This window comes from Vicugna pacos, chromosome 12, assembly GCF_048564905.1.
Source record: "Vicugna pacos chromosome 12, VicPac4, whole genome shotgun sequence".
NCBI lineage: Eukaryota > Metazoa > Chordata > Mammalia > Artiodactyla > Camelidae > Vicugna > Vicugna pacos.
The window spans coordinates 60,509,517-60,536,079 of record NC_132998.1 but is presented as its reverse complement, the minus strand read 5'-3'; the positions used below and the strand labels follow the sequence as shown (position 1 = coordinate 60,536,079).

General features: G+C 51.6%; 1 protein-coding gene and 1 long non-coding RNA gene across 7 annotated transcripts; one reads left to right on the top strand and one right to left on the bottom strand.

Annotated features, from left to right (window-relative positions):
* Positions 1–1,552: 1,552 nt before the first annotated feature.
* SEPTIN3 (septin 3) lies at positions 1,553–25,994 on the bottom strand. Of its 6 annotated transcripts, none has more exons than XM_072973613.1 (12): positions 25,876–25,994; positions 22,752–24,069; positions 15,708–15,899; positions 13,066–13,194; positions 12,537–12,618; positions 10,765–10,902; positions 9,343–9,460; positions 8,353–8,448; positions 6,666–6,765; positions 5,378–5,429; positions 5,029–5,122; positions 1,553–2,871 (listed from the first exon to the last, which is right to left on the bottom strand). In XM_072973613.1, the coding sequence occupies exons 2-12, from the start codon at positions 24,046–24,048 to the stop codon at positions 2,806–2,808; spliced, it is 2,364 nt and encodes a 787-aa protein (XP_072829714.1). In that variant the 5' UTR covers positions 24,049–24,069; positions 25,876–25,994; the 3' UTR covers positions 1,553–2,805. The 6 variants fall into 6 exon arrangements, with proteins under 6 accessions (XP_072829714.1, XP_072829712.1, XP_072829713.1 ...); XM_072973611.1 differs by lacking the exon at positions 25,876–25,994 and adding an exon at positions 25,389–25,456; XM_072973612.1 differs by lacking the exon at positions 25,876–25,994 and adding an exon at positions 25,389–25,456 and having other exon boundaries at positions 6,666–6,762.
* Positions 8,983–12,033, top strand: LOC140700297 (uncharacterized). Its single transcript, XR_012078686.1, has 2 exons — positions 8,983–9,118; positions 11,856–12,033. It is a non-coding gene; the product is annotated as an uncharacterized lncRNA (long non-coding RNA).
* Positions 25,995–26,563: the final 569 nt, after the last annotated feature.

The window sequence follows — 26,563 nt, the reverse complement described above, 5'->3', positions numbered from 1 at the left end:
CCCCGCTGCCCGCGGATATGGACTTGAACTGGTCCTGTTTAAAACGGGATTTTCCTGCCCTCTCCCTGGCTTGGGTCAGGAAGCTGTTGTCCTTTGGAGAAAGAGTCCGGAATGATTCCTCAACTCTCTTAAGGCAAGCAGAACTTTCTTAAACCAGAGAAAGCCTGGAATCAGAGCCGATTTCTTGTGAGGCAGCATCCAGGAAAGGGTGCGTGAGCTGGGGCAAGAAGTCAAAAGAAGAATTCCGATCCTGATGGAGAGAGACTGTTGTCTCTGTCACTCATCGTAACTGCCCTGCCTCCTCCAAAGGGTGATTGTGAGGATCGGGTGGGATGTATTATACCAGAATTGCTTTTAAGACTAAAGTGCTGTAATTATCCTTATTTCCTTTAAACTTCGCAAATAGCACCAGAGGGCTTCAAACAAAAGGATGTTAACATCTTCTGGACTACCTACCGTATTTCATCAAATTTAAGATGTTGTCAGTTATAAAATGCACCATTTTCAAATGTGCTTCTAAGGGGAAAAAGTTGCCAAATCAGTGGGACATGTCATCAGTTGTAAGATGTATCCTAATTTCAGAAATATATGTATCTTTAAAGTATAAGACTTTCATCAGAATGATGTGAAGCAGTAGAACAAGCATTGACACCTAGGCCCTGTCCTGCACTGGTAACTGTGCAATCTTGAGCAAGATGATTAGCTTTCTAGACTTGTTTCCATGTCTGTTTGAAGGAAGGATTAGAAGAACTCTTAGGTTTCTTTCAGCCATGATATTTTGTTTACTAAACTGCTCAGTCACTCAGATCTCATTTCTCTCCATCTTGGCGTTGCTGCTCTAATTCCAGCCCTCATCATTTTACTTGAATGATTCCAAGAGCCTACTGACTTGTCTTCCTCCAGTCTTGATCCCCCAACCATACATCTGTACCTTGTGCTCACCCTACAGAATGTTAAGACCCCGAGCACATTTGTGTACAGTTGTTACATTCAAATTCAGGGAAATAATATACAGGTGAGAGTTGTGGTATTTGCTGCTATAGAAGACTGTGAACCTCAAAGAGAGGATGGATTGGTTTAAGTCTGGAAAAGGCAAGAGATAAGCTAGTGCTTTAAATTTAAATTCTAAACTCTTAAAATGTCTTCACTGCAAAGCAGGCAGGTTTCTAGGCAAGATGGGTCCACTCCTTTCATAGATTTGGTTTTTATACCTCCTGGAAAAACAAGGGGAAAGGCTAGGAAATTAACTGAATGAAAAAAATTTGTTTCTGTTGGAGAAGACAGACTATGCAGAGCACAGCTTCCCTTAAGGTCAAGTATGACAGCTCCATCATCCACTTTGGATACAAAACTCCAGGGAATCATGACTGAGGTCCAACTTCATGCCAACTGAAGATGAGCTGACCTCACAAAATGTTTTCCATCTCTAATTCCTGTGTCCACTTCTTACCAAGATGGTCCTTGCCTCAGCCTCCACACATGGGTGAAATAATGTAATAGCTGATTTACTCAAGGAATGAGGAGCACAAATAAGACACAGGCCAGACAGTTATTGTTCAAACAGCAATGTTTAGTTGTACAACACATAAAGTCTAGCAACATTTACACAACCAGTTTGAGTGTCTGTTGGCTTAGTTTCAATTGGGAAATTTAACCATGTCACCAAAAGGTTGGCTGGGACTGGTAACATTTAATGGGTCGTTCTTGCATCCCCTAGGCTTGGGCCTCTTGCTCCATCGGGACTTGGTTGTAGATGAATGGCCCACAAGTCACCAGCCTTTGAACAAGTTGTGTCCAGGTGGAAATGGTGGGGCAGTGGGTAGGGAGTATTCCATAAAGACAGTGTGTGGGGCAGTGGCAGCCAACATTCGCAAACATTCATGCATCTGATAGGGGGCTTTGCCCTCCGTTGGGGATTTTCCACTAGCCTACAGTGACCAACTGTGGCCAGGCTAATTCATTACTCACATTAATGGGGTTGGGGTTGTGGTGGGGGTGGGGAATAGGATAGTCAGGGTAGGTGGGAAGAGATCCTTTTTATTGCTAAGTGGACAGAAGGGTACTTTTCTTCTTCCTAGAGTTTACATTTTGTGAGTTTCTGGAGTTTTGTATGTGTGTTTAGTTCTTATTTAAAGTTTGAGGATAAGGAAGTCAACTCCAGACATGACTCTTCAGGAAAGCCATTCTTCCTAAGTGGCTCCATTACAGGGTAGGGAGGGTGTGTGACTGCACTCTGGGCCAGTCACAAGTGGTGATTTTTTAAAAAGTGATCCTAGCCCTTGCTCCTCCACATCTGTAGTGACCCATCCTTATAAATAAGCTTAAAGCAATGAAGGAGACACCCTTGTCCCACATTGGGGCTCACACAGCTGACGTCAACAAATCTGACAAGCAGAAAAGTTGCTTTCTTGACCCTTGAAGGAAGCCAAGAGCAGATCATGCAGATGAATGGACAGGGAGCAATGTCATTTTCCTTGGAGATGGTTACAAGTAGCTGGTATGGATTTGCAAGGGCAGAAGAAGCTCTTGGTGAGTTCTTTTCACCCTACAGATGGGCTAGGACCGGCTGACACAGACGATGGAGGAGGGCAGTGCTGGCGAGAACTCCATTCCACTGGGAGGAGAGGGGCGGTTTGGATAAATGGAGGAAGCCACTGTCCTAAAGAGGCAGCTGGCCCCTCCCACCTGCTGGGGGCTGAGAGGGGCTGTGGTGGTGGGCTGGACATGCGCCGCACTAAAAGGGCGTGGCCCTGCAGCAATAACAGCTGAGAGGAATGGAGGGAGAAGCGGTGCTTGAAATGGCCTTCATTCAGCAGTGGGGCAGGGGGTGGCTGGCACAGGTGGAAGGACAGTGCCCAGGAGGCCTTCTCCCTGCAGGGGGTTAAGAACGGTTGAGGGTGTGGAGACCAGCAGCTGGCAGCAGACATATAAAACAGCTTCTCCAGGGAGGATGAGATCATGGTTTCGGGGCACCAAGCATCACTCTCCTACTCAGCCTCTCCAATGCCCACCACCCCACTCCTAGACCTTCCCTGCTAGGCCAAGGTGTCTTGTCCCATGTCTCTGTAAAAGCCAGGGATCAGGCTTTTGCCGAAATGTCACAACCTCTGGGCTCTAGCCCTGCCTCTGTTTTATCCTGACAGGTGCCTACCCTGGAATAACTTTGTGAATGAAGGAAGATGTGGGTTGGATTGGTAAGGAGCTTTGAAGAAAGATTGTGACCATAAGTTTCGGGCCGCTGGCAATCTGATCACCCACCTCTTTCTCCTGGTCCACTGAATCTTGGTCTTAAGTCTATGTGTTTTCCTAGCACCTGAGTGATAAGGGACCATAAATGCTGGGATTTGTAGAGGAGCAGTACAACACCTAGGGCTGGACCAGGAGATGGAACAGGAGGCTGTAAGAGGTTATTGTAAACTGTATCATTTGTTATTCCCTTGCCTAAGGCTAAATTGTTTCCCCAGCCCCAAATTTCAGCCATCTTACAGACTAAAGGAGAAAGAGTAACTTGTTTGTAAAACAACAGGGGAGATATATGCATTAATAAATATAGGGCTGAAGGGAAAGGCAAGAAAAGGCTACATGTATGATTGTGGGTATCACTAGGAAGGGGGATCGGGAAAAGCAGAGGAGGACAGACAGACAGACAAAAATGCCACTAGCTGCAATACCAGAGAGAGGATAGAGGTAAAGAGAGGTCAAGTATATACAAGAAGAAGTGAGAAACAGAGAAGCCAGCTTTAAGGAGGAAGAATCCTGATGGAGAGAAGGGAAGTGTGGCTTAACACTGTCTCTGAAGCCAACCACCAAGAAAGACAAATACTGTGTATTGTTCTTAATACTTCTTTACATTCAGTTCTTCTAGAACTTAATGCCTTAAAAAAGGTTGTCTCACTTGACCAGCACATGCGTGTCTTTAACCAGATGCTGGGAACCACATAACTCACTGTGTCCTCCTCTGCTGGGTGGCCCACAAGCTCAGGGCCAATTTCAGTGCTCGACTGCAGAAACTTTCTTCCCCAAGCCTCTCTATAGGTCTGATTTCTCTTGTAATCTCAGTTTGTACCATCCCGTGATTTCAGCTGTGATTTTATGTGACCTAAGGTCATTTTTGGAAGTAGACTGGGCATAAATCCTAAAGATAAGAAAATGAAGCTAAAGTGGAGTAGTCTAAAAGGAAGTGAAAGAAGTCAGAGAGGAGCAGGATGACGGAAGGAGGGAAGGGAAGGCAAGAGGAAGAGAGACAGGGGGAGCAGAGAGGAGTAAGGTGAAGGGAGTCTGGAAAGCACAGTCTGCGACAGGGACAGGTGGTGGCTCTTGGACAGTGAACGTGACACAGACGGAAGGGTGGAGCTCTCTTCCCCACTTCTCGGCACTAATTCTTTCCACAGGAGCCCAGCTCTGGCCTATTTCTCTCCTCTTCCCTGGCCTTCCTTTTCCCAGAAAGTCCTACCCTTACCCCAGGCCACCCCAGGCTTACAGGGAGGGTTAGGTCCTCAACTCCTGCCCCTCCTAGATCTAGCTCCACAGACTGTCCTTGGAGAATCTCTTCAGGCCCTGTTTGCAGGTGGGTTCAGAGACAAGAAGAGTTACCAGTGGCTCACCTGCTCCCATCATTTGTAAATGAAACCTCCCCCAGACCTCTTGAGTGAGGCACATGGCTTTGCTCTGGGACACAAGGAAAGGAGACAGATAATGGACAGCCATGGAGGAACCAAACTTACAAGGGACTTTCCAGGGAGGGAAGTGAAAATACCCCACCCCTGCACACGCACACGCAAGCACTCTCTCACACATACACACATACACACACGTGCATGTGCACGCGCACACGCACACGCACACACACACACACACACACACTGTAGACAAGATGCTCCACAAATACCAGACAGGCCTGAGGGACAGAGCAGAAAGGAAGAAGGTGGTTTGGGACGTGTGTGTGTGGAGAAGTGGGTATGTGTGATGATACAGAGGAAAAAGTCGTCATGGGTTACTGTCGTGGCTTTCCTCTGTGTCCACGCTCACCGGAGGGAGGCCGCCATTGTCATTGAGGCGCTTGGCCCTGTAGGTCTCATAGTGGATGTTGTGTGTCACTTCCTTGAGGTCTTGGAGGTGGGTCCTGAAGGACACAGGGTGAGAAGAGAGAGAGATGTGATTAAGGGTGGGAGGAGGAAGAGGGGACCCATGTCTGGGGCCAATACATCACTTGGACCCAATGATACCTCTTCAGACCCATTTGCTTCAAGATGGGAGCTGGGACTGGAACAGAAAGCTCTGTCAGAGAGACCTGGAGACTGAGGAAGGGGAGCTGAACAGATGGCCTCCAGACCTCAAATAATTAAACCTGCCGTCTGATGGGAGGGGTGCATCTTACCTGATGACAAAGTCTCGAAGCAGGGCAAACTCACAGTGGTTGAGGTTTTCCACTGTGAACAAAGCAAAACAGGAGGTCATTTTACTAACGCAGCAACACCAGGAAGTGAACTTCTGTTCAGATCACAGAGGTGTTCAGGAGAGAGCCACGGGACAGATTACTGGCACCCCTGCAGAGGTGTGCTCACCCTGACCTCCAGTGCGCTGGATTCCATTCACTGAACAAGTATTTATTGAGCAGCTACAATGGCACAATACTGTTCTGCACTCTGAGGACTAATAGCTAAGAGGGACTATTAATTATATTCCCACTTTAAAGAAAAGGAAACTAGTACACAGAGAGTCTAAGAAACTTGCCCAAGTTCTAAGACACCATTCCTGTCTTTAAGAAGTTTATAATTTGACTGGAAGACAGGAACACAAATAGAAGATCATCAAGCCATCTTAAAAAAGGCATGTGCTACATGATAAATCTAATTCAACATCAGTTGAGTGCCTACTATTTGCAAATCACTTGCCAAGGACTGCAGGAGCAGAGGAAGATTAAGCCCCCTGGTCACACAATCTAATGGGTGGGACACATATTCTCATAAATAATTCCATTCAAGGCAGATGATAAGAAGCGTTATTTATTTATTTTTTTAATCCCATCAAAGGGTCATAGAAAAATGAGAGACAGCACAATACAAAGGGATTATCTTGGATTGGGAATCAAAATATCTGGGTCTAAAAATTCAAGTTTCACCACTAACACGTCATGTGATCTTGGGCAGGAGACTTAAGCTGTCTGAGACTCAAGTGCCTCAGCGCTGGTGTTCTGGGAACGGTCACACCTCCCTGGCTCCCCTCAGAGCATTAGCATGTTAAATGTGCTCACTAAAGCAATTCTTTTGAGAACTTTCAGAATCATTATGACCTTCTCAAGGTCACATCCATCCCCAATAAGATGAAAATGGCAAAATCTGAACAACACTTCAGCAGTTTGTCAGATCGTGTCCCCTTTCATGTGAAAACCTTTCTCTGGTTGTCCAGTCCCTCTTAATCTCTCCATGTTCTGAACTCCTTTGACCCTCGAGCTAGCGCCTCCCGGGCAGGTACTAAATCTGTCTTTTATTGCTTCCTGCCTGTGAGTCTCATCTTCTCAATTAGACTGTAAGCCCCTTTCAGCAGGGTCTGGCTGGCATTCACTTTATATCTTACATCCGGGGACTGTGCCTTGTCCCACAGATGCTTAATAAATAAGCATAATTGACCAGCAGCCAGCTCTTCAAGAAGATGCATTGCGTTACCTTCAATGATCCCCCAGGGGGTTTTTCTGCCGAGGACCCGCTTGCCATTCACTTGGTACTCCTTGTCACTTCCCACCACAGCAAAAGGCATGCTCTCCTGCTGACAAACCAGACACACATGCATGTTATCCTCCCATCATCTGGGCCTCCAAGGGCATACGGTCCTGGGCCTCTGGACTTGAACTGCACATCTGTGACACTCACAGTGATCCCACTGATGGCAAGGACAAGGCTCTTGTCTCCTAAAAGGAGCACTGGACTGGGAGTCCAAAGTCCTGGGTCCAACCCTGACGGCACCCCTGCCTCACTGGTTAACCTCAGTAAGTCAGCTTTCCTTCACCTGGAGAATGCTTCATACTTAATGCACATAGTGCTTTAACAGGTGTGGTTTGATTCGGAACAACTCTGAGCTAGCTAGGATAGACCTCTTAAATGACACCGACCCATCTGAAAGCCAAAGTAACCGAAGCTTCACGCTATCTTCCACCCTGGCAGAGGCCCACACCTGCTGACCCCACTGCCAGAGCTCGAAGGCCGCTTTCTGATGTGTGTAGGCCCCTCTGCTCCACCAGGTATCTGTCCCAAATCTATGTGCCTATTGTGTATCTGTTATTGCAGTTGGATAAATTAACTACTACATAAGCTGAGGACATATGAGTGGGGAGAGCTGTTTTTCTGACTATTAAGTTGAATGTTTCAGAAAGACTTGATAGAGTTGCTTTTGCATTAAGAGTGAACTTATCTTCAAAGAAGAAGGCTTGTCTCTCTGTGAAAAGAATGTTTATTGAATGTGATGTGCTTTATATTTTAACTTATTTGAAAAGATTGAAGATTTGTATGCTTCATTTTTTCAATGATTTCTTCACTTTAATTGACTTTTTCAATCAACTGACCAACTACCTGTCTCAGTTACATCAGGTAAGGGGCTTCTAGTAGGTTACCAGGCTTGATGGAAAGGGAGACTCAAGACCAAAGCCGGTGAGTGATTTGTCCCAAGTTCCAGTGGTTAGTAGAAAAGCTCAGACTAGAACTCAGGATTCTGATGCAAAATCACAGAAGAGTAGACGCTTAGAATTGAGAGGGATCTTAGAAATCAAATAGGCCAATGGTTTCTAAGCCAGGTCCCATGAAGCCTTAAGATTCCCAGAAGATTTCCCAGGGACTGCTGAGAAGGTAGGGCTCTGTGCCCATGTTACTTAACCAAAACAGCTCTATTTTTACATTTTATATTTTGGATTTCTATCTGACATTTAATTTTTTAAAGAGTTCTTCTAGGGAGAAAAAAAAGCCACTCATCTAGTCTGAGCTCTGAATTTTGCAGAAGGGGAAACTAAGACAGAGCACTGATAAAGCATAGATACCTTAGAACCCAGCATGAAGCTTTTCCTGCGTGTGCCCTTCCATCACCCCACACCCTCATGCTACCTGCCTCTGGGGAGGAACAAGAGGCTTTTGTGTGGTCTGGGCATGGACGGGAGCACTGGCTTTCTGAGTGCAGGGTTCATAGTCCTGGCCAAGGCCCCAAGGTCTCATTCTCTCCCATGTCACTTCTGGTCTGAGTCAGGCAAGGTGAAGCAGGGAGCATGGAAAGGGAAAAGCAGGTGGAAAGATAGAAGTGGTACATGATATGGATTCCAGAGAGACCAAGGCAGGCACCCATGTGATGAACAGAGTCCCAGGCACCTACCCGGATTTTGTCATTCTCAGTCTTGTCCTCCAAATCCTCATCAAATTCCTTCTGGGGGTAGAATTCAATGCCATTTACTTCAAGCTCCTTTCGAACCTAGAGGCAGGGAGGAGAAGCAAGGAAGCCAAGTGTCAGGATAATGGAAGAGAGGGCTATGTGTGTGTGCACATGCATGTGCGAGTGTGTGTGCTGAAGTCAGTGGGATGAATGCAGTCTTTGATAATCCACAGTAATCTCTGAAGGCCTTGGGCAGCAGGAGAATCCTGAATAAACGGAGTCCTAGTCATACAATTACCAAAGCCCACCCCAGCCTGAGATGAGGAAGAGTCTGGGGGTCTAGTTTGTTTATCTTAGGGTGTGTAAGATTTGGATTTAGACAAGTAGTACATACAACTACTATGTGCAGAGCAGATTCCACATTGACAGTGCTCATACCGTAATTGTTATATTCCTGTTTGCAAGGAAGACAGGTGAACCCCCCCCAACCCAAGTCTCTCTGTTTGTCCTCTTTCAAAGATCAGCTTAAGTCTCACCTCCAGGAAGCCATCCAGTATCTTCAGTAATCTACTTGATTCTAAGTTTCTTAAAGGCAACAACTGTCTTACATTTCTGCATCTCCCCAGACCCACTCGCTGTGTGTCCAGCACAGGACAGAGCTTATGGAAGATACCAATAAGGATTAGTTATTCTAGTCCTTCAAGCAACCTAACAGTGAGGAGTGGTTTCTTATGTTCATGGTGATTCATGTATTCACTGGTCTTCACAGGTAGGTTTGGAGGGCGGGAAGAAGCCTGGTGCTACACTAACTTCTCTTCATCATTGGTCCCCAGACACCACTAGTCCAGCCTCTCTAACGGCAGAGTAGGAGCTGGGTGGGAAGTGGCGGTGGGGGATAGGGGTAGATATAATAATGAACGATAGGAGAGGGCTTGCACCAGAGGAGGGAACGGCAAGGACGGGGACAGGAAAAGGAGGAGGGGGCCTTCTCACCCTTTGCTTGAATTCAGACTTCTCTTCCAGGGTCATGGTGTCAGCCTTAGCAATGACAGGGATGATGTTCACAACTTTGCTGAGGTGTTTCATGAACTCCAGATCAAGAGGTCGCAAGCTGGGGCCCAGAGAAGGTGGGGTGTCAGAGCCACCCTGCCCTCCCCCCAACTCAGCCACTGCCACCACTCCAGGGGTACCCTTGGGACAGGAGGACTGGCTGGTAACTGGCCGGGGCCAAGAGGCTGCTCCCTTTCTTCTCTGACACACACCCACCCTCTAAATCTGCAGAACAGTCTCCGCCCACACAGGGTCCAACACCTCCCTCTCTCTTTCTTGGTTCCCATGCAGATCCTGGCTTTCTTTAAGCCCCACTCAAACCATTCCTTCACCACATCTTTTCTGACCTGGGATTTCCTTCTGGGAACAGCCGTGGACTGTCATCCTTACTCATATGGGCTTGTCTCATGGTTGTGTGTGTGTCTTACTCTGCCTTCGGGACAGCACTTTTTGGTAGGCCTCCTCCCAGCCCCCAGTTAGTCCTGCAGGGGTCCAGCTGGGGCTTGGCCCCTCCCCCGTCTGAGGGCCCAGCTTCCTCTGGACTCTGGGCCCCCATCTGGCTCTCGTTCACAGTCCAGTGGATTCACTAAGTCAGGCTGTCTGCTGGCTTGCTCTGACCTTGGGTCCAGGTTCTAGGGATGGATAAAGTTAACCTTTTTGTTGAGTTCCTAAACTCCACCATCAAAAACTTGCTGAGTACCTGGTTATTCCAAAATTTGGGGCCTGCCTTCCTTGTGCCATTCTCTCAAGAACTGAACTCCAGCTGAGCAGCCAGGCTTAGTAATAAGTTATGAGACCTCCCCAGCAGGAAGGCTGCCGGCCTGCCCACCTGGGTCACTCTGTTCCCTGCCAGCACTCCCTACCATGCAGCCCTGCCTGACACTCACAACCAGAGTTCTCACCACACCCTGCTGGATACCAGCCTTCATCTCTAGACACCTGGCTACGCATGCTGGGCTGGCCACCCTCCAAATGCCAACAGCTGGGTCCCACACCCACCCAAAACACCAGCCCCAATCCAGCAAACCCGTCTCTCCCCATTTCACCCTTCTTGCTGCCCCCTACTCCAGGCATGCAAAATAGTTATTTATTGAATAAATGAGGAGCCCTCTGCTCACATATTCCAGCCTCTCTCTGCCCGTACAGTCGTGCTATGGTGCCAGAACACCAATGGGCAGCATAGGGGCTGATGCTGGTCAGCTTCACTCTCCTGGCAAGAAATCTGGGTAATCACAGGGCCATGACTATATGGGGGCCCGTCTGGCCCTCCCCAGCTGAGTCTAGGTATTGGTTATACACTACAGACTGGGTAGAGGAGATGCAAAACAGAGCCAGGCCCAGAAATGGGGGGGCACTGGTACATACGAGTGTCCTGTTGGGGAGATGAAGTAGAGGCAGCAGTGGACACGAGTGTCAGGAATGCGTTTCTTCCTGGCGATGTTCACCTCCTCCTTCAGGAACTTCTCATACTGTTCATTGATGTATTTCTCAATGGGCTCCCAGCTGGAGGGTGGGAAGAATGCAGATGGATGTCCCAGAAGGACAGCACGTGGGAGCTCATCTTAGGCATAGTCAGGTAGCAGTCCCCCACATTTGTCTCATTCCTGCCTCTCCTGGTGGGTCTAGGTTACCAGCCGACTATTTTCCCTCAGCCCCGCATGGATGGTTTTCCCTGTTAGCAAGGGCAGAACTTCCCGGGAACCTAGCCCTCTGACAGCTCATAGGAACACCTTACTCCCAAAAGCAACACTCACTTTCCCCACATCCACTATTTATTAGCTGGGAAGCCCTGGGGAAATCTCTGCCCCTCTCTGACGCAGTTTTCTCATAAATGGAAAAACTAAAACAAAATGAAACCAAACAAAACAAAAGAGTAACAATAGGTACCTGGAGGGACTCATGTAAGATTTTAGAAAGAACAGATATAGTACTTAATGTAACAACGGCACATAGAAAGCACTCAATCATGGCAACGATTCATTGTTACCATTACTATTATTATAACAATAACCTTTCTCTGTCAAGGAGCATGCGCACAACCAGAGAAGGCAACCAGCCACTTTTCTAAGATCAACACAGCCAATTCCCAATGTGTTGTTTGGTGGCCCTGTCTGTCTGTGGCAGACCCCACCTCCCTCACAGAGGCACAACTGTCTCCATCCCTGTCTAGGAGCAAACTCCTGCCTGGAACCTTCTGTAAAGCGGGGAATATCACTTGCCATCCTCTTCTACGAGGATTAAGTCGTTAGCCTCTGCAGTCGCTGACCTATGATCCACCCTGAAAGGAATTCAGGACAAAGAGTAGATAAAACTGTCTACGCTTTGGGAAAACACAGAAAATGGGCCCTTAAATAGTTATATTTTAGGGGGAAAAAATTTTATGGACCCAAATTCTTACATCTTCCCGTATTTAGAAAAGCACTAAAGTCATTGAGATATCTGTTCCTCATGACTAGCAGGAGCCTCTTACTGCGATGGATGCCTGACTGCATGTACCCCCAAGCCAAAATCACACAGATACTGGCCTCTCCCCTGCAGAACTTCACAGTGGTTCCTCAGAGGTACCTGAGACACTTGTCTCCAAGGCTACAGTCCTCAGTAAGACAGTGAATAAAAGCCAACTCACAGCTCTTACATTGTGCTTTTTTTCCCACAGTCTACACTCCCATCTACGTCTGGGCTGCGTATTGCACCTCTTCGTGGCTGGACATTGCAGCTTTGCTCTGTGAATTCTCAGAGGCTCTCTCCTCCTGGAAACTCCCCTCTCTCCTGTTTTCCACCCAGGGTTACAACATCTGGCCCACAGGCCAAGCTCTCTGCCACAGCCCTCAGGTCAGCCTGGATTTGCACCCTAGTTCCCTGCGCTCTGTCTCTCCTGCCTACTGTGATAGATCCACTCCCATCTCCTTGCAGTCCCTCGGCTGACACTCCCTCCGCGCTGTTCCCCTCCATCCCCACGCCTGGGCCCCATCCAGGCCTCTTCCCTTGCTCCTTACAAATGCCCTCCCACCCTTCAACAAGTCTCCCCAGTTAACCTCAGCATGGAGGGCGCAGATGGTTCTCAGCGAGAATCTGCAGTGCACTCAGTATCTGCCTCGTGGAGACATCAGGGGTGGAAATCTCACCCGCAGACATACCAGTTTTCATTGTTGATCTGGTCTCCAAAGCCCGGAGTGTCGATGACAGTCAGCTTCATTTTGACCCCACCTTCCTCTATCACTGGAGTGGGGAGCAGAAAAGGCAAAGGCACCAGGGGGGTCATTCCTCTAGCTGATGCCAGGTGCCCTGCTACCTGCCAGCAAGGGAGACCCAGGCTCCTTCCTTCTGCAGGACCAATTATTGGGAAAGTCGAGTTCAGGGTCTTCCTCACCTCACCACCTCTGTTCATGTTGTTCCCTGCACCTGGAATGCCCCCCTTACTCCTTCTGCCTGTCTAAATCCACCCATCCATCCAGCTCAAACCCCACTTCATTCCTTTCTAATTCCCTTGCCCCTTTTTCTGGACTTACAGTCCAAGGAGTTGGCTCCACAGGGGTTTAGGGCTTAATTCTAGTCTGCCTTGAGGTTGCCTTTCATTTATCTTAGTCCCCAGTAAGCCCCATCCTTTCCCTTTTCTGGCAGAGGTCCCTCTGAACAACGCCCACAGGGGCCCTGCCTGGTCCTCACCGTGCCCGATAGCTTTGATCTCTACTGTCTTGGGAATCTTCTCCTCCCGGTTCCAGCTGGAGGCCTTGCGGCTCACTTGGGATTTGAACAGGGTGTTGACCAGCGTCGACTTACCCAGACCACTCTGACCTGCAGCAAAACAGAAGGATGAGAAGGCAGGGAGGCTCCATGCCTACCTCTCAAGCTTAATATCTTTCCGCTTAAAGAATTTTACAGCTGTGATCCAAGCCCTTGTCTGATCCCTCACCGGGGAGGGAGAGCAGGAGGGTGGGAACGGTTTCCTATTTACTGGTGAAGGACCCGGGGAAACGTCAGGTGGATTCCACATTCTCTCTTTCTGGAGGCCCTGGACCATCGGGGAAGGGACAGCCTCTGCTTTTGTCTTGTGCAGTGGTTTTCTGTTTTATTTTTGGTGCTGGGTTTTTTTTGGGGGGGGTGGGGAGGCTTGACTTAAGCTTTTAGTCTTTAATAATACTAAAAGTAAAGACAGAATTACTTTGCATCCTGACACTGCAGTTCTGCAGAAGATTTCATTCCAAGGAAGAGTTCCACAACCAAAAGACATTTGAAAACCACTGGTCTAAGCAGTGCTTCTCAGACTTCAATGTGCACAAGAATCACACCAGCAAGCCTTGCAACTACTGAGTGGCCTCAGCATTACCTGGATGCTGGTAGGAAACGTGGGCTCCCAGGCCCCACCCTGGCCCTATGAATCAGAATGTGCATTTTAACAGGACTTCAGACGAAGCATATGGACAGTAAAGTCTGAGAAGAGCTGGTCTAGAGCCTTCCTGTGGTACATTAGGAAAAGGGCCAGGCGAGGGGCTAGAGTCTAAGGTTCTAGACTTAGCTGTGCTTTCTCCCTGAATGCCTTGACTAGCCACGTTCATCCCTCTGGGCCTTCGTTTCTCCCTACTGGTAGGATGGTGGGGAGGGAGAGAATTGGATGAGACCAGGGATGACAAATAAGGTACATTTCTCATTCCAGCTGATCAACTGGCAGTAGCCACTTGTCTAACGTTTAAAAGGCTATATCAAGGCTCAGTACTGAATATGTGCCAAAACCAATCAACGACGTCTGCCATGAGCGCTGCTGGGGAGAGGTGGCCCACCTGTCTTGTACCTGCCATTCTTGGTCTAGATGTTTTTTAAGGCCATTAAGTTCATAATTATTCTTGAGTGTCAAGTGCTGTGCTAGATCTGGAAGTAGAGTGGAGAACTGTGTTCAAGTGGAGAACATCATCCTTACCCTCAAGGAGCTGACTGGTGTGAGGGAGACCGAAACACAAGCAGATAATGACTATATGTTGTAATAATCACTACAGGAGAGATGACCGCAGGGTATTACAACAGTGTACCAAAGGGAATCTAATCCAGACTCTCTGGGATCAAGGAGGACTTCAGGGAGAAGCAACAACTAAGCTAAAACTTAAGAATGACTTCAAATGACCCATGAGGAGCTGGAAGGGGGGTTCTAGAGAGAGGGAGCAGCATATGCAAAGGCTCAGAGGTAGGAAAGGGGATGACAAGTTCAGGAGAACTGTTCCTTATAAATGAGGAGTAGAATGCTACATGGGAAGTGGCAGGAGATGAGTGGAGAGCTGGTACCTGGCAAGGCTAGGAATTTAAACCCTTAAACTTATTGAAAGATTTGTAAGTAGGATGGGTGACTTAATGAGTTCTGTAGATTGGAAAATTATTTGGTCACCAGAGGACAAAGTATTGAAGGAGAAAGGAGACAGAGACCCAGGACGGTCAGTGCCACTTAGAATGTGGCCCATGGCCCAGATGCCAGGGTCCATGAACCATGTACTACTGGTTCTTGAGAAGATAAGAAATTTGCACCAGAAAGTACATCAACTTATGTCATCAAGCACACTGTTTAGTTTAGACGATGTTTTTTAGAGCCAGACTTTCCAGATGATTTACACTCAGGCCCAGTTCCTTATCTTTGAGCAGCACTGAGTCACGTGGCCGCAGCAATCCAGGTGAGACACCCAGCTCAGCCTCGGTTGGTAGCAGTGGAGACGGAGAGAAATGGATGGACTTGAGAGATATTTATGAGGTAAAATGGACAGGACTTGTTGACTGACTGGATTAGGGATAAAGGAGGAGGGAAGAAGGGTGATGCCCCCAGATCCCTGCTTCAGCAACCAAGAGAATGTCTCACTGAAATCAGGCAAAGGTCCCTCCCTGCTCTCACATTCTGTGACCCAGTGACACTACTTAGTGACCAATGTCCTGGAAATTCTCTCTAGGCGTTAAAGCACTACAAAAGATCAGAAAGAAGACCACTCTTCATCTGATCCTCTCCCCAGCCCTTGAAGATGGGGAAGGACAAGGATGATGCCCCCAGGCCACACACCTGAAGGTGCTTAATCTTGAGCATGGCTATAAGGCTGCCTGTGTACAGACAGGTGGTGACAAGGCCAGGCTGACCATCTACCCACAGCCCCTGCCCTTGGGTCAGCCAGCCTCAAGGGGAGAAAGGGGTCAGGCCTTTGCGACCAGCACAGTGAAATCTTCCCTCCTTGAAAGAGCTCATTCTAGCGAAGCCCGGGCTGAGGTCATCCTGGAGAAAGAGACAGGATCCTCAGTGCTGCCCACCACCAGGCCCTCCAGGGACCCCACGACCTCCATACCAACGACCATGATGTTGAAGTCGAAACCAGTCTTCATGGTCTTCTTACGCATCTGCTCGATGATGGTGTCGATGCCAATGTAGCCCAGCAGGTTGGAGTTGATGCTGACGGGCTTCATGGGCACTGCCGGCTTAGGCCTGGGCTCAGGCACCAGCTCTGACATGGCTGCGTCCGTCCTGGTCTCTGGGAGCCCTGCAAAGCCAAGGTGGGAGGGGTGGGCTCGAGGAAAGCAGAGGTCACGTGGAAGCCACAGTATTACTCCCTGGATATAGAATCATACAGAATTGCACCTGAAAGGGACCTTAAATATCATCCAGGATGGGTCCCTCATTCCACACATGATGAGACTGAGGCCTGGAGGGGAAAGAACTTGCCTAAGAACAAGTCAGATGCAAAATATGGACCAGTGCCCAGAAACCTGGGGCACTTTCAAATGTACCTCGCTGCTCCAAAGCACCACACCTGTGTCTTGAACCCAGGGACTTCTCCATTTTGGCACTATTGACATTTTAGGCCAGATAATTATTGTGGCAGTGGCCAGGGTCAGGAGAGAGCTGTTCTACTCACTGTACAATGTTTAGTGACCTCCTTTGTCTCTACTAGATACCAGTAGCAGCCCCCAGTTTAACAACCAAAAATATCTCCAGACAATGCCAAATGTCTCCTGGGGGCAACACCATCCTAGTTGAGAACCACTGATCTAGGAGATTGAAGTGTTATTCTGACCTAAGCCCCTGCCTCCCCAAATAAAGGGCAAAGACCTTTTATGATACTAGACCTAACATTCTATTAACTGTCACTGACTCAGTTGCTTTATCTTTTAGAAGCACATGGGGTTGCCTGTCTCTGCAAGTGAGCATCACCCCTGTCTCCCAGCCTCAGTGTCCCCTCTGATCCATGAGCACTGCTGCAAAGTAGGGGTGTCTGTGCCCTGAGGAGCCCCAGACATCCTGCAAGCCTTGGTTTGGAATCTAATGTGGGGTAAGTCTTCCCTTTTGACCAGTGGGGAGAGGATGAGACCCAAGAAGGGGCAGTCACTGGTACAGATGATACAGCATGTTCTTGGGATGGTGGGTGGCAGCAGAAAGGGGAGGTTGAGGTCACAGCCCTTCTCCAGTGGAGAAAGGCAAACATTCCTCAGGGCCTGGCAGATCACAAGTATATGCACATACAAAAGAAATCTGTGCGTTTCCTGATCAGACCCCTGCCTACCAGGGTGGGTTTCAAGATACAGCAACTCCATTTCCCTACCCATAAAATGGGCATGTGTGGAAAGAGCCTGGCTCTGCTACTTGCCAGCTTTGTGGACTTGGGCGAACCCCCTCCCACTATGCGCCTTCCTCCTCTGCAAACTGGTTAGGATCGTGATGAAGGTTGGGGTGAGCATTGCACATGAGATATGGTGCCCAGAAGCACTGGCACAGCACCTCACTGTTCCGGACCCTCTTGTTCCTGCCCCTTTCAAGTTCACAGTTTGTCAGGAGGGGAAATGAAGCGGTGCACGTGAAAGCACTTGTTAAAGGGAGGTGCCCCGATGCTAATTACACAGCATAGTTACTGGACTCCATGCTCTCTGGACACCCCCTTCCAGCTTTGCCATTCTAGAACACTATGGTTCATGGTTACCGCCCTGCAGAGTCTCAGGCTTACAGGGAGGACTGATGGAGCAGCAGATGGGAAAGAGGGAGAGGGGACAGGAGCACCTCCCTCCCCCACCCCCAAACCCAGCCAGGAGTCTGTTCTCGCACCCCCACCACCTGGTCCTTCCATTGCTCCTGGCAAGACTCTCTCCCTCAATTGGAAACTGTTCTTTCCTTGTCACTCCCAGTCACAGCCAAATCTGACAATGTCTCAGGACCTCCCCAGGGCCTGGCGTGGCTCCCTCCTGCTTCCCAGGAAGCTGTTGCCAGCCAGGCAGCTCCTGAAGGCAGCAAGATTGGCTCAGCCCTGCAGCAGCTGATTCTCAGCCGTCTGGCCTGCTCTTCCACACTCTGCATGTGGCTCCTGGGCCCCACTCAGCACACCTGCATTTGGGGCCAATGCCCCATTTTCCCTGCCCAGCTGCTCACACGGCTGGCCCTACTGATTTCCCTCATGCCTCTACAGCTAGCCCATTTGGTCTTCACAATCCGTGTTGTGAGACAGATCCATCTGTGTGTATGTATGTGTGTGTGGAGGGTGGGGGGGTGTCTTACTTCATTTTACAGACCTAGAAATTGAGTCTTGTATTTATTTACAGGAGTTTTTATAGTTTTATAAAATGTGTGTCCTCATCGGGGCCTGCTCAGCCCTGGACTGTCAACTGCAGCAACCTCAAAGATCATTCCCAAAAGACAGACCAAGGTTGAGAAAAGGGGCCGGCCTACCCGATTCCCAGGCATCTCCCAGGGTATCCGACAGGCCTGCTGCAGGTCTAGCACGGAAGCAGATCTCACTTTCATTCTTCCAACAAGCACTATTAGCGCCCATGTGCACACTACAGAGAGCTCCCGCTGGCAGGGCGCCCCTCCCAACCACATGGCAATTACATGTCAGTCACATGCTAACGACCACCCGGTAGCCACAAGTACTGCAAACCTGTGGGGGGGTCACCGTGTCACAGCCTTTGCCAGAAGGCCCTTTGCCCCTCCAGCCCCCGGCTAACTCCTCCTCTTCTTTCACCACTCAGCCCAAGTGCCACTCCCCAGGGAAGCCTCTGCATCCCAGTCTGATGTGGATGCTTCTCCTCTCAGCTGCCTCGGCCCCCTGAGTACCTTCATACTCTGCACATTCATTTGTTCATTCATTCACTCACTCCATCCCAGCCAGACCATTCCATATGCTGTCAAATGGGAGCCCACTCCAGCCAAATCCTAGACCAAATGCCAAGGATACTTTTAGACCCCAGACAAGGTCCTTGCCCCTAAGGGCCCGGTCTGGCGAGGGTGCCTAACCAGTACACAAAGACCCTCAGGGCGCAGAACAAATGCTGTTCTGGAGTTGAATTCTGTAGCTCCATCCTCCGCGCCTACAGCTCCCCTGGTCCTAGCAGCTGGGCCATCTTTGACTCCTGGCTGGGTGACCCCTGTAAGCCTCAGTGTTGTCCTCAGGAAAACAGGGATCGTATGTACCTTTCCGGGATGCTATGAAGCTTATACAAAAAAAAAAAAAAAAAAAAAAGCATGGACACAAATTACCTGGCACTGAACATAGGCCAGTTGCCACCCTGCTTCAGGGCAGGGGCCATGTCTTACTGATTTCTGTGCCCCAATGCACCTAGTATAACAAGATACTCAGCAATAAATGAATGAATGAATGAATGCAAGCCTCACTTGGAGGCAGCTGTTACTTCAGAACCAACACCTTTCTCCTCCCTCACATGCTGTTCCCTTGGCAGAGCAGCTGACCTCCATCCGGCAAATGGCTCTTGTGTAGGCCACAGTCAAGGGAGTAGACTGTTATAAGACCTTCTCCTTCCCCTGCGACAGGGACTGGAGGGGAGTTCCCCAAGAGTGGGGAAGAACTCAGGATGGGGTCACAGCAGGATGTAACTTAAATATGCCATCCTGCTAGATGGTTCTTGGGGCCCCTCCTAAGCTCCCAGCTCTTCCAGGGCCCCTGGAGAGGAAGGGATCTGTCTGCAGCACCTCCTGCCAGGAGCCACCTGCCCCATCAGTGCTCCAGGGAGAGGCACTGTCCACCTGACTCAGCTCTGGCTGAGCCCCCACAGAAACCGCACCCCCATCTCCTTGCCAAGGAAGGACCCTGGTGCTTTCTTTTACAGGCAAATGAATGGCTTTGTCTTTGTCTGGCCCAGGGACCCCACCCCTCTGTTGGGAAGGTGGCAGAAGGGAGAAGGGATCTTTCCAGACTAGCACCTGCCTCCTTGGCTTAGTAGGGGTCCAGGGGGTGGGGAAGCTCCTCCTTCTGTAGCTGGAGCTGGAGATCTACCCCAGCCCCCAGTCCTCAGCAGCCTTCAAGACCCCACCCCGACCCACAGAGGCAATTCCCAGTCCACCCCAGCTCCAGCCACCCCCTCCTCGTCAGAAAAAGAATCACAAAAGATATCTTAGTACTTTCCCATTCAGAGGAGCAAAGGGCCTGGGATACGCGCTTCCTCCATCCCAGTTCTCTGGAGGCCAACAAGTTCCCTTGGAGACCACCAGCTGGTGCCTGTCTCAGTGTGCGCCTGTGTGGGGGAGAAGGGGTCTATATGTCAGCGCACGGGTCTCATCTGGCTGTAGGTGGCCCTGATACCTGTGCGTGGTGTGCATGTCTTGGTGTGCTTCAGCGTGGGGCTTTCTGTGCGCATCTGGGTGCCTACTGTGTGTTCGTGGGTCTCAATCTCCCCGCGTTTCCGTACGTGCATTTCTCCCGGCATGTATATCTTGGGGTGTGTGCCACCGTGTGTGCGTGTGTCCGTGCATATGTCACCGCGCGTGGGCTCCTCGGCTCATCAACCCTCCCCCTGGTAGCATCTCCAGCCGGGTTTTAGGGGGCCGTAGCCTCCTCCCAGTGGGCGCGGGTGGTCGGGCTGGCCGCCTTACCTTTGGACATGAATCCTCCTTTGTCTCTTTTCCTCCGGGAAGATGCTCAGGACGCGGGGCTGCAAGGCTACGCGGGGCGCGGGCTCCTCCTGGGCCGAGCAGCCCCTGCAGCCGGGCCTCGCCCCTCCGCGCTCTCCGCCCACCCGCCAGGCCCGCGGCCCGGCCGCGCCGCCCCTGCGCCCCGCGCCGCCGCGCCCGCCCCGGACCTCGACTCGGCTTGCTCCGCGCAGCACTGCCCCTGCCCGCACGCACCGATGCCGCCGCCGCCGCCGCCGCCGCCGCCGCTGCCACCCGCACCACGTGACCCGCCGAGGGCCCCTCCCCCTCCCACAGCGCCCGCGCCCGCATCCGCTCCCCGCCCGCCCGCACGCGGGAGCGGGCACCCGGCGCGGGCTGCGGGCCGCCGGGGAGGCGCGCGGGGGCGCTGTGCCTGCAGGCTCGAGATGCCGGGCGGGGGAGGGTGCCCGCATCCCAGCCCCGGTCCCTCCGCCTCGATCCTGCTCTCGGCCTTTTACCCTCTAGGAGGGGGCGGGTTTGGGCAGGGCAGGGGGCGCAGGGGACCGGTGGCAGCAGCGGGAGGCGGTTCGCGCGCGTGAGTCATGCGTTGGTTGGTATGTTGGGCTGGTTCGGTGCGGTTCTGCCCAGATGCGGGTGCCTGCAGAACCCTGATTCAAGAGCCTGGGTTCCAGGCCTGGCTCTGGAATGATGAGCCCTATGACCTTGAGCTGGTCAGGAACTTTCCTGAGCCTCAGTTTACCCATCAGAAGAACATTAATGGATAGCATATTGACAGGCCTTTCGGGGACAAGAATGAGGATCACTGTCCCTATCCTCAAAGAGCTCTGAGTCTGGTGGGGTAAGACAGAAATCTGGACTGTCCTGATGCCGGGGATGGGGTATGCACAGGATACTGTGGGTGCAGGGAGGTGGGCACCCTGGGGATGAGGGATTTTGGAGGATTTCTTGGAGAGGATGAGGGTCAAGATGGAAAGGCAAATGGAGGTGGGAGGGAGGAAGGAAAGGCATTCTATGGTGAGGAGGCAGTGGAGCTGAGGAGACCCAGAGGTAAGAGCTGCATGCTTGCTGGGGACAAGCTCCTGGGTGCAACAAAGCAGGGAAAATTCCAGACAGGGATATAGAGCTAAGAGGCTGGAAAAGCCCAAAGCTTTGGAAGCCAGGCTAAGGATCTGACTTTAAAGGAAGATAACGGTGAGTCACCAACAGCTGTTAAACAGAAAGTGCTGTGGTGGACTATGTGAGTCTCTGTGGCAGCTGTGGGGACAAGAGGGGGGCCTCCCAGGGCAGAGGAATGGAGAGGAGGGGACAGGCGCCAAGTTTTGGGGAGGTTGGTCAACAGAGTTGGAATCAGACTGAATGGGGTGAAGGAGAGAGGCAGATCAGGAAGAGGAAGATAGCCAGATTTCTAGTATGGCTGTGACTGCAGCTGAGGGAGTGAGATCAGGAAGGGCAGGAATCAGGAAGAAAAGGGCTGCCTCTGGACATGCCCAGGAGCTGTGTGGTAGAGGGGTGCAGCAGGCCACTGGCTGCCCACATCTGCATTTCAGGAGAGAGGGCTGGGCTGACGATGCAAAGAGAGCTGAGGTTCCAGAGGGAGGAGCGAAGACCAGAGCCTGGGTGAGGTCCTCCAGACTGAGTGTGCAGAGTGCAGTGAGAAGGAGTCTTACAACCCCGAACCCCAATTAAGCCAGTGGACTGGATGCTTTCCAAGCATCTGCCAGGCCTGGAATCTCTGAGCCTTTGAAATCTTGGGAATGAGACTGCCCAAAGGAAAATTCCACGATCTGGGTTCCCATTAGTTTCCTGTCACCAACCAGCTGTGTGACTTTAGGCACGTCACAGCCCCTCTAAGACCAAATGAACTAGCTCTTGTGTTGACGTATTCATAGTTCCATGTAGAAGAACTTCCATACATACAAGTCTCCAACTCACCTTCCAGGACTTAAGGGCTGGGGGTAGGGGACCAAGAAAGAATTCCAGGTGAGGTACCTTTTAAGCAACAAGGATCTTCCTGAAAAGCTGAATGTGAATGATTTAGAAGGTCTCAGGTGAGATCACTCTTCACATCTAGAGGACCCAGGCAGTGTCGACTGTTTCATAAACTGCCACTTACCGAAGTGCTTGTCTGTATTTTCATACAGGTGGTTTGCTTTTAAAGCTGGGTTCACCTATAGATCACCCGATTATTTCAGCTCTTGGAATCACAGATGATGCTAATGGACTGATTCAGCATAATTGCTCTCCCACAAGTGATCCCCCAAAACTTTCCTTCTGATGGCTTCTCTCAACCTGATCTCTGACTAGTACGTTGGGACCCAGCTCTGTGCATCCTCTGTGTTCTGCCCCTCAACCCTGCTCCCTTTTCCCCCAGCTCATTCAACTCTGACCTAAAGTCCCCCTTCCCTTTCTGGATCTACTCAAGCATAATCCAACTCCAGGCCCACACACCCCTGCCCTCCTCAGCAGTGCAGTGTATCCCCAGCCAGCTCTTTGCACTTACCTTTGGTTTCTCTGGCCAGGTCCAGAGTGGTGGGCTCTGTGCCCCCATCTGTGGCAGCATCAGCTGCAGCATGGTCCAGAACTGGGTCTGCGCTTTTGTTTGGCCCTAATGGGTAGTTGGCAATGTCTGATGTAGTCAGGTTAATGACACTGTCCAGTGTGGTCTCCCCAAGGGCTGGGTCTGGGGTGACTGGCACAACTGAACTCATGGCTGTGCCCAGCCTGCTTGTGGCCAAAGCAAGAGAATCCGTAGTTATGTCCAGCTTGACTGCATTTTCTCTAGCCAGTGCCATGGCTGTGTCCAGCCTCACTGTGCCCAGATTGACTGGGTCTTTTGCTACCCATTCCATGGCTGTGCACTCTGCGGTTGAATCTGGCTTGGCTGTGCCTGCTGTAGCCAAGTCCATGGCTGTGCCCAGTTTGGTATCCAGATCAGGGAGCTCGGTGCCTGTGTCCAGTTCGGATGTGTTTGGTGTAGCCAAGTTGACAGCCAAGCCAGGTCTATTGGTGGCCATTGTGGCTGAATGTCTGACTGTGCCTGGCCTCATTGTGTCCAGAGTAGTCAAATCTATGGCCATCGCAGGCCCCACAATAGGGGTAGCCCTTTGGAGATGCAGCCGGGGTCTCGGAATACCCCTGGATCGGGGCTTGCCTCTTCCTGGAGAAGCTCTAGTGGGCACATGGGCGGACATTGGGACAGATTGCCTCTGACCCAGTGAGCCTGGCCCTGCAGGACCTGGTGGATTCTGAGCTAACCGGGTTTGGAAAGGTAGGGTCAGGTATGAACCCACCAGGGGCTTCTCCACTATGGGCATCCTGCTAGGTTTGGCCAGACCTGGGTTACCTGGGCCCTCAGAGTGGACCCTGCCCCCTGGCACTAGGGTCACAGATGGTAAGCCTGGAGCAGGCAGCCTCCCTCCTCCATGGGTGCCAGCCTCCCTGCCTGGGGTGGACAGTTCTTTCCAGCAAGAAGGTAGGGGGCCCAGGGGCCATGCCTGGCTGTGCTGGCGGAGTGTTAAGGAGATGGAGCTGAGCTTTCTGGGCGCAGGGCTCTTGCCTGTCTCCTGTGGGGGCACACTCCGGGCCCTGACTCCAAGGCCCGGTCGGCTGGAAGCCTGTGGGATGTGGCTTTGGGGGAAGGCATCCAAACGGATGGTCTTCCTGAGAACAGGGATGAGAGGCGATACCCCTCCAGGGAGCTTTGAGGGGCGGGCAGGGCGCCCCAGGAGGTGGCTGTGGGAGGAGGAGGTTCCGGGGCCTGGGGCTCCATGAGGCTGCATCTCAAAGTCGTTGTCCATCCAGGTCTTCTGTTTTCTCCCCTGATCAACAGAGAAAAGGGGCCAAGCAAGGGTGAGGTGCTGGGTCCTGGAGGTGGCAGCCTTCCCCTCCTGACTAGCAGCTAGCACCGCCTCTGCAGGGGCCTGGTTTAGGGGACTGCCACGTCCTCAGTGGAGGACACTTCCCTTCCTACAGCCCTCCTACAGCTCCCAGCTGCTCTGTGCTACACACTTCACACACGTGGGCCCTCTCACACACACCCCTACCTAGACACCAGGTGAATGCGGGAGAATGTTCCCAAATTGGGTGGCATCCAATGAGCAGGCTGCCCCCAGCAAGAGGAGACTCAGGGGTGGGGTTTACCTCTCCGTTTGCCTGGGCCTGAGTGTGGCCCCTGTCTCCACAGACAGCTCCATGGGGGTCATCTATACATGTCCAGGGACCCCAGTGGAGGGCAGTGGTTATTGGAAGCTTGTCTGCCTCTTCCAGAAGGGGCCAGAGGACTCTGGGTTCCCACCCACAGCAGCCAAAATAGGAGTTCAGGCGTCCAGGTAGGAGGCCGGGAGACGACCAGTTTGGCTTCAGAAGGGGTCTGCACCTGGGGCTCCTGCAGGGAACCAAGAAAAAGCCCTGGGCTGGCCTGTTGTTGGAGCCAAAATCAGCACCGAAATTAGAAATGAAGAGAGCCCTAGACAAGGGGAGGTTTGGGAACTGGAGAAGGAACGAGCACTTGCAGTAGGAGATTTGTCTAGTGAGTGAGCCACAATCCCTGCCCTGGAGGAACCTGCCACCCCAGGGTGCCAGGCAGTGAGCAGGCAGTTACAAGGGAGGTGAGTCTTGTGAGGGAAGCATTAGCTCAGTCTTGGGGTTAAAGGAGGGAGGCTAGGCCTGGGGCTGGGGAAATTCACACAGAAGGCCCGAAGGTGAGAAAGTGGGTCATCTTTCTGAAAATCCACTGTGGGGCTCCCAGGCTATATCTGGGGGGAGGTGGGACACAAGGCTGCAGGTGCGCTGGGGCCCAGGCCAGGCCACAGCAATGCTCAGGCCCTGGAAGATGACCTGGTCAGATCTGCAGGTGGCCACTCAGGGCAGTGTGACAGAGAGATCAGAGGGGAACAGAAGTGGAGGCAAGGAGGGTACTAGGACGCTGTTGAAACACTCTGCGGGCTGGGGGTGGGGCTGGAGAAGGACACATAGACAGCAGAGGGAGCAGTAGGACAGCCTGGACATGGGGATTCAGTATTGGGGGCAGGGGTGTCAAGGACTCTGGCTGGTGGTCTGTAGAGATGAGGCTTTCCCCGAGGGGGGCTCCAGAGCTCCCAGATGGCCAGGTGCACACTCTGGGCTCTGTATAACTCACCCTCTGGAACAAAGTTGTTTCTGCTGCTTTCAACACAGCAAGCCGGGACATGATGCTTGGGGAGGCCAGGCCGGGGCTGGCAGCAGGGGCTCATTCTAGGTCCCTAAAGTCTGGAGCAAGGATAGGGAAGGTGGGACACTGGAGGGGTCTTCATCATCCCTCCCAGTGCCCCAGCCCCTCATCCCTCTCCAGTCATGCATTTGTACACAAGGCTGCCCTGACCTCCATCATGTCCCTGTTTGGCATATGCCTGCAACCCTGCTTTCAGGCCCTTACTCACAACCACATGTACCTGGGCACTCGTGTGTTTACCCTGCACTTAACCACAAACATCCACCCTCAGTGTACACACACACAGAGCAGGCCAGAGACAGAATTTCTGAGATCTGTCTGTTCTAACATCACCAGATCCCCATCCCCTCACTGAGCCTCCAGCCCTATCAATCAATTGGTCCTGTCCTCCCCCCACCCACAAATACCCACCTACCTTTATCCGAGAACAAGAAACGTCTGCTGGTCCTCAGTCTGGGAAGCTGGCTCTAGTGCAGGGCCCTCACCTCCTCTGCATCCAGATTCTGGCCATACTGACCAGCTCAGGAGCTTCACCCCTCTGGTCCCCTCAGGGGCTTTCACTCAGTCTCCAGGCTACAGTCCCCAGGCCAAGGGCCCAGCAGTCTCCTGACTTGTCGCACCAGCTACATCCACAGCTGTGCTGGGCTGTAGGGCAGGGAGGGGCTGGTTTCTCAGCAGTGGGCGTCAGTGAATGGCTGCTGTGAGCCTCTGGAATCCCAAAGGGCCATGGGAGGCTCATGATGGCCAGGCTAGGCTGGCCCGGACTCAAGGCCACCTGGGAGGTGGTGCCCTGCTGCCTGCCCTCCTCACATCTGCTCTGTGTCCCACAGACTCTGACCGTGGAGAGATGTCTGCAGTAAGAATAGGGATACTGCAAATATGGCCACACTGCAGCGGTCCCAGAGCCAGCCTCACTTCTGCTCTTCCTCTGCATTGCCCCACACCCTGTTTTGTTCTGTGACCCTCAGACTGTTTTGCCCACCCGCGTAAGGTCTTTCCTCGAGCAAGCTGGGGTTCCTGCAGGCCAAGGCAGGGCTCCCCTGAACCTGTGCTCACTCCACCTGACCCAGTACCAAGGCCCTGAGCATGCAAAGATGACCCTC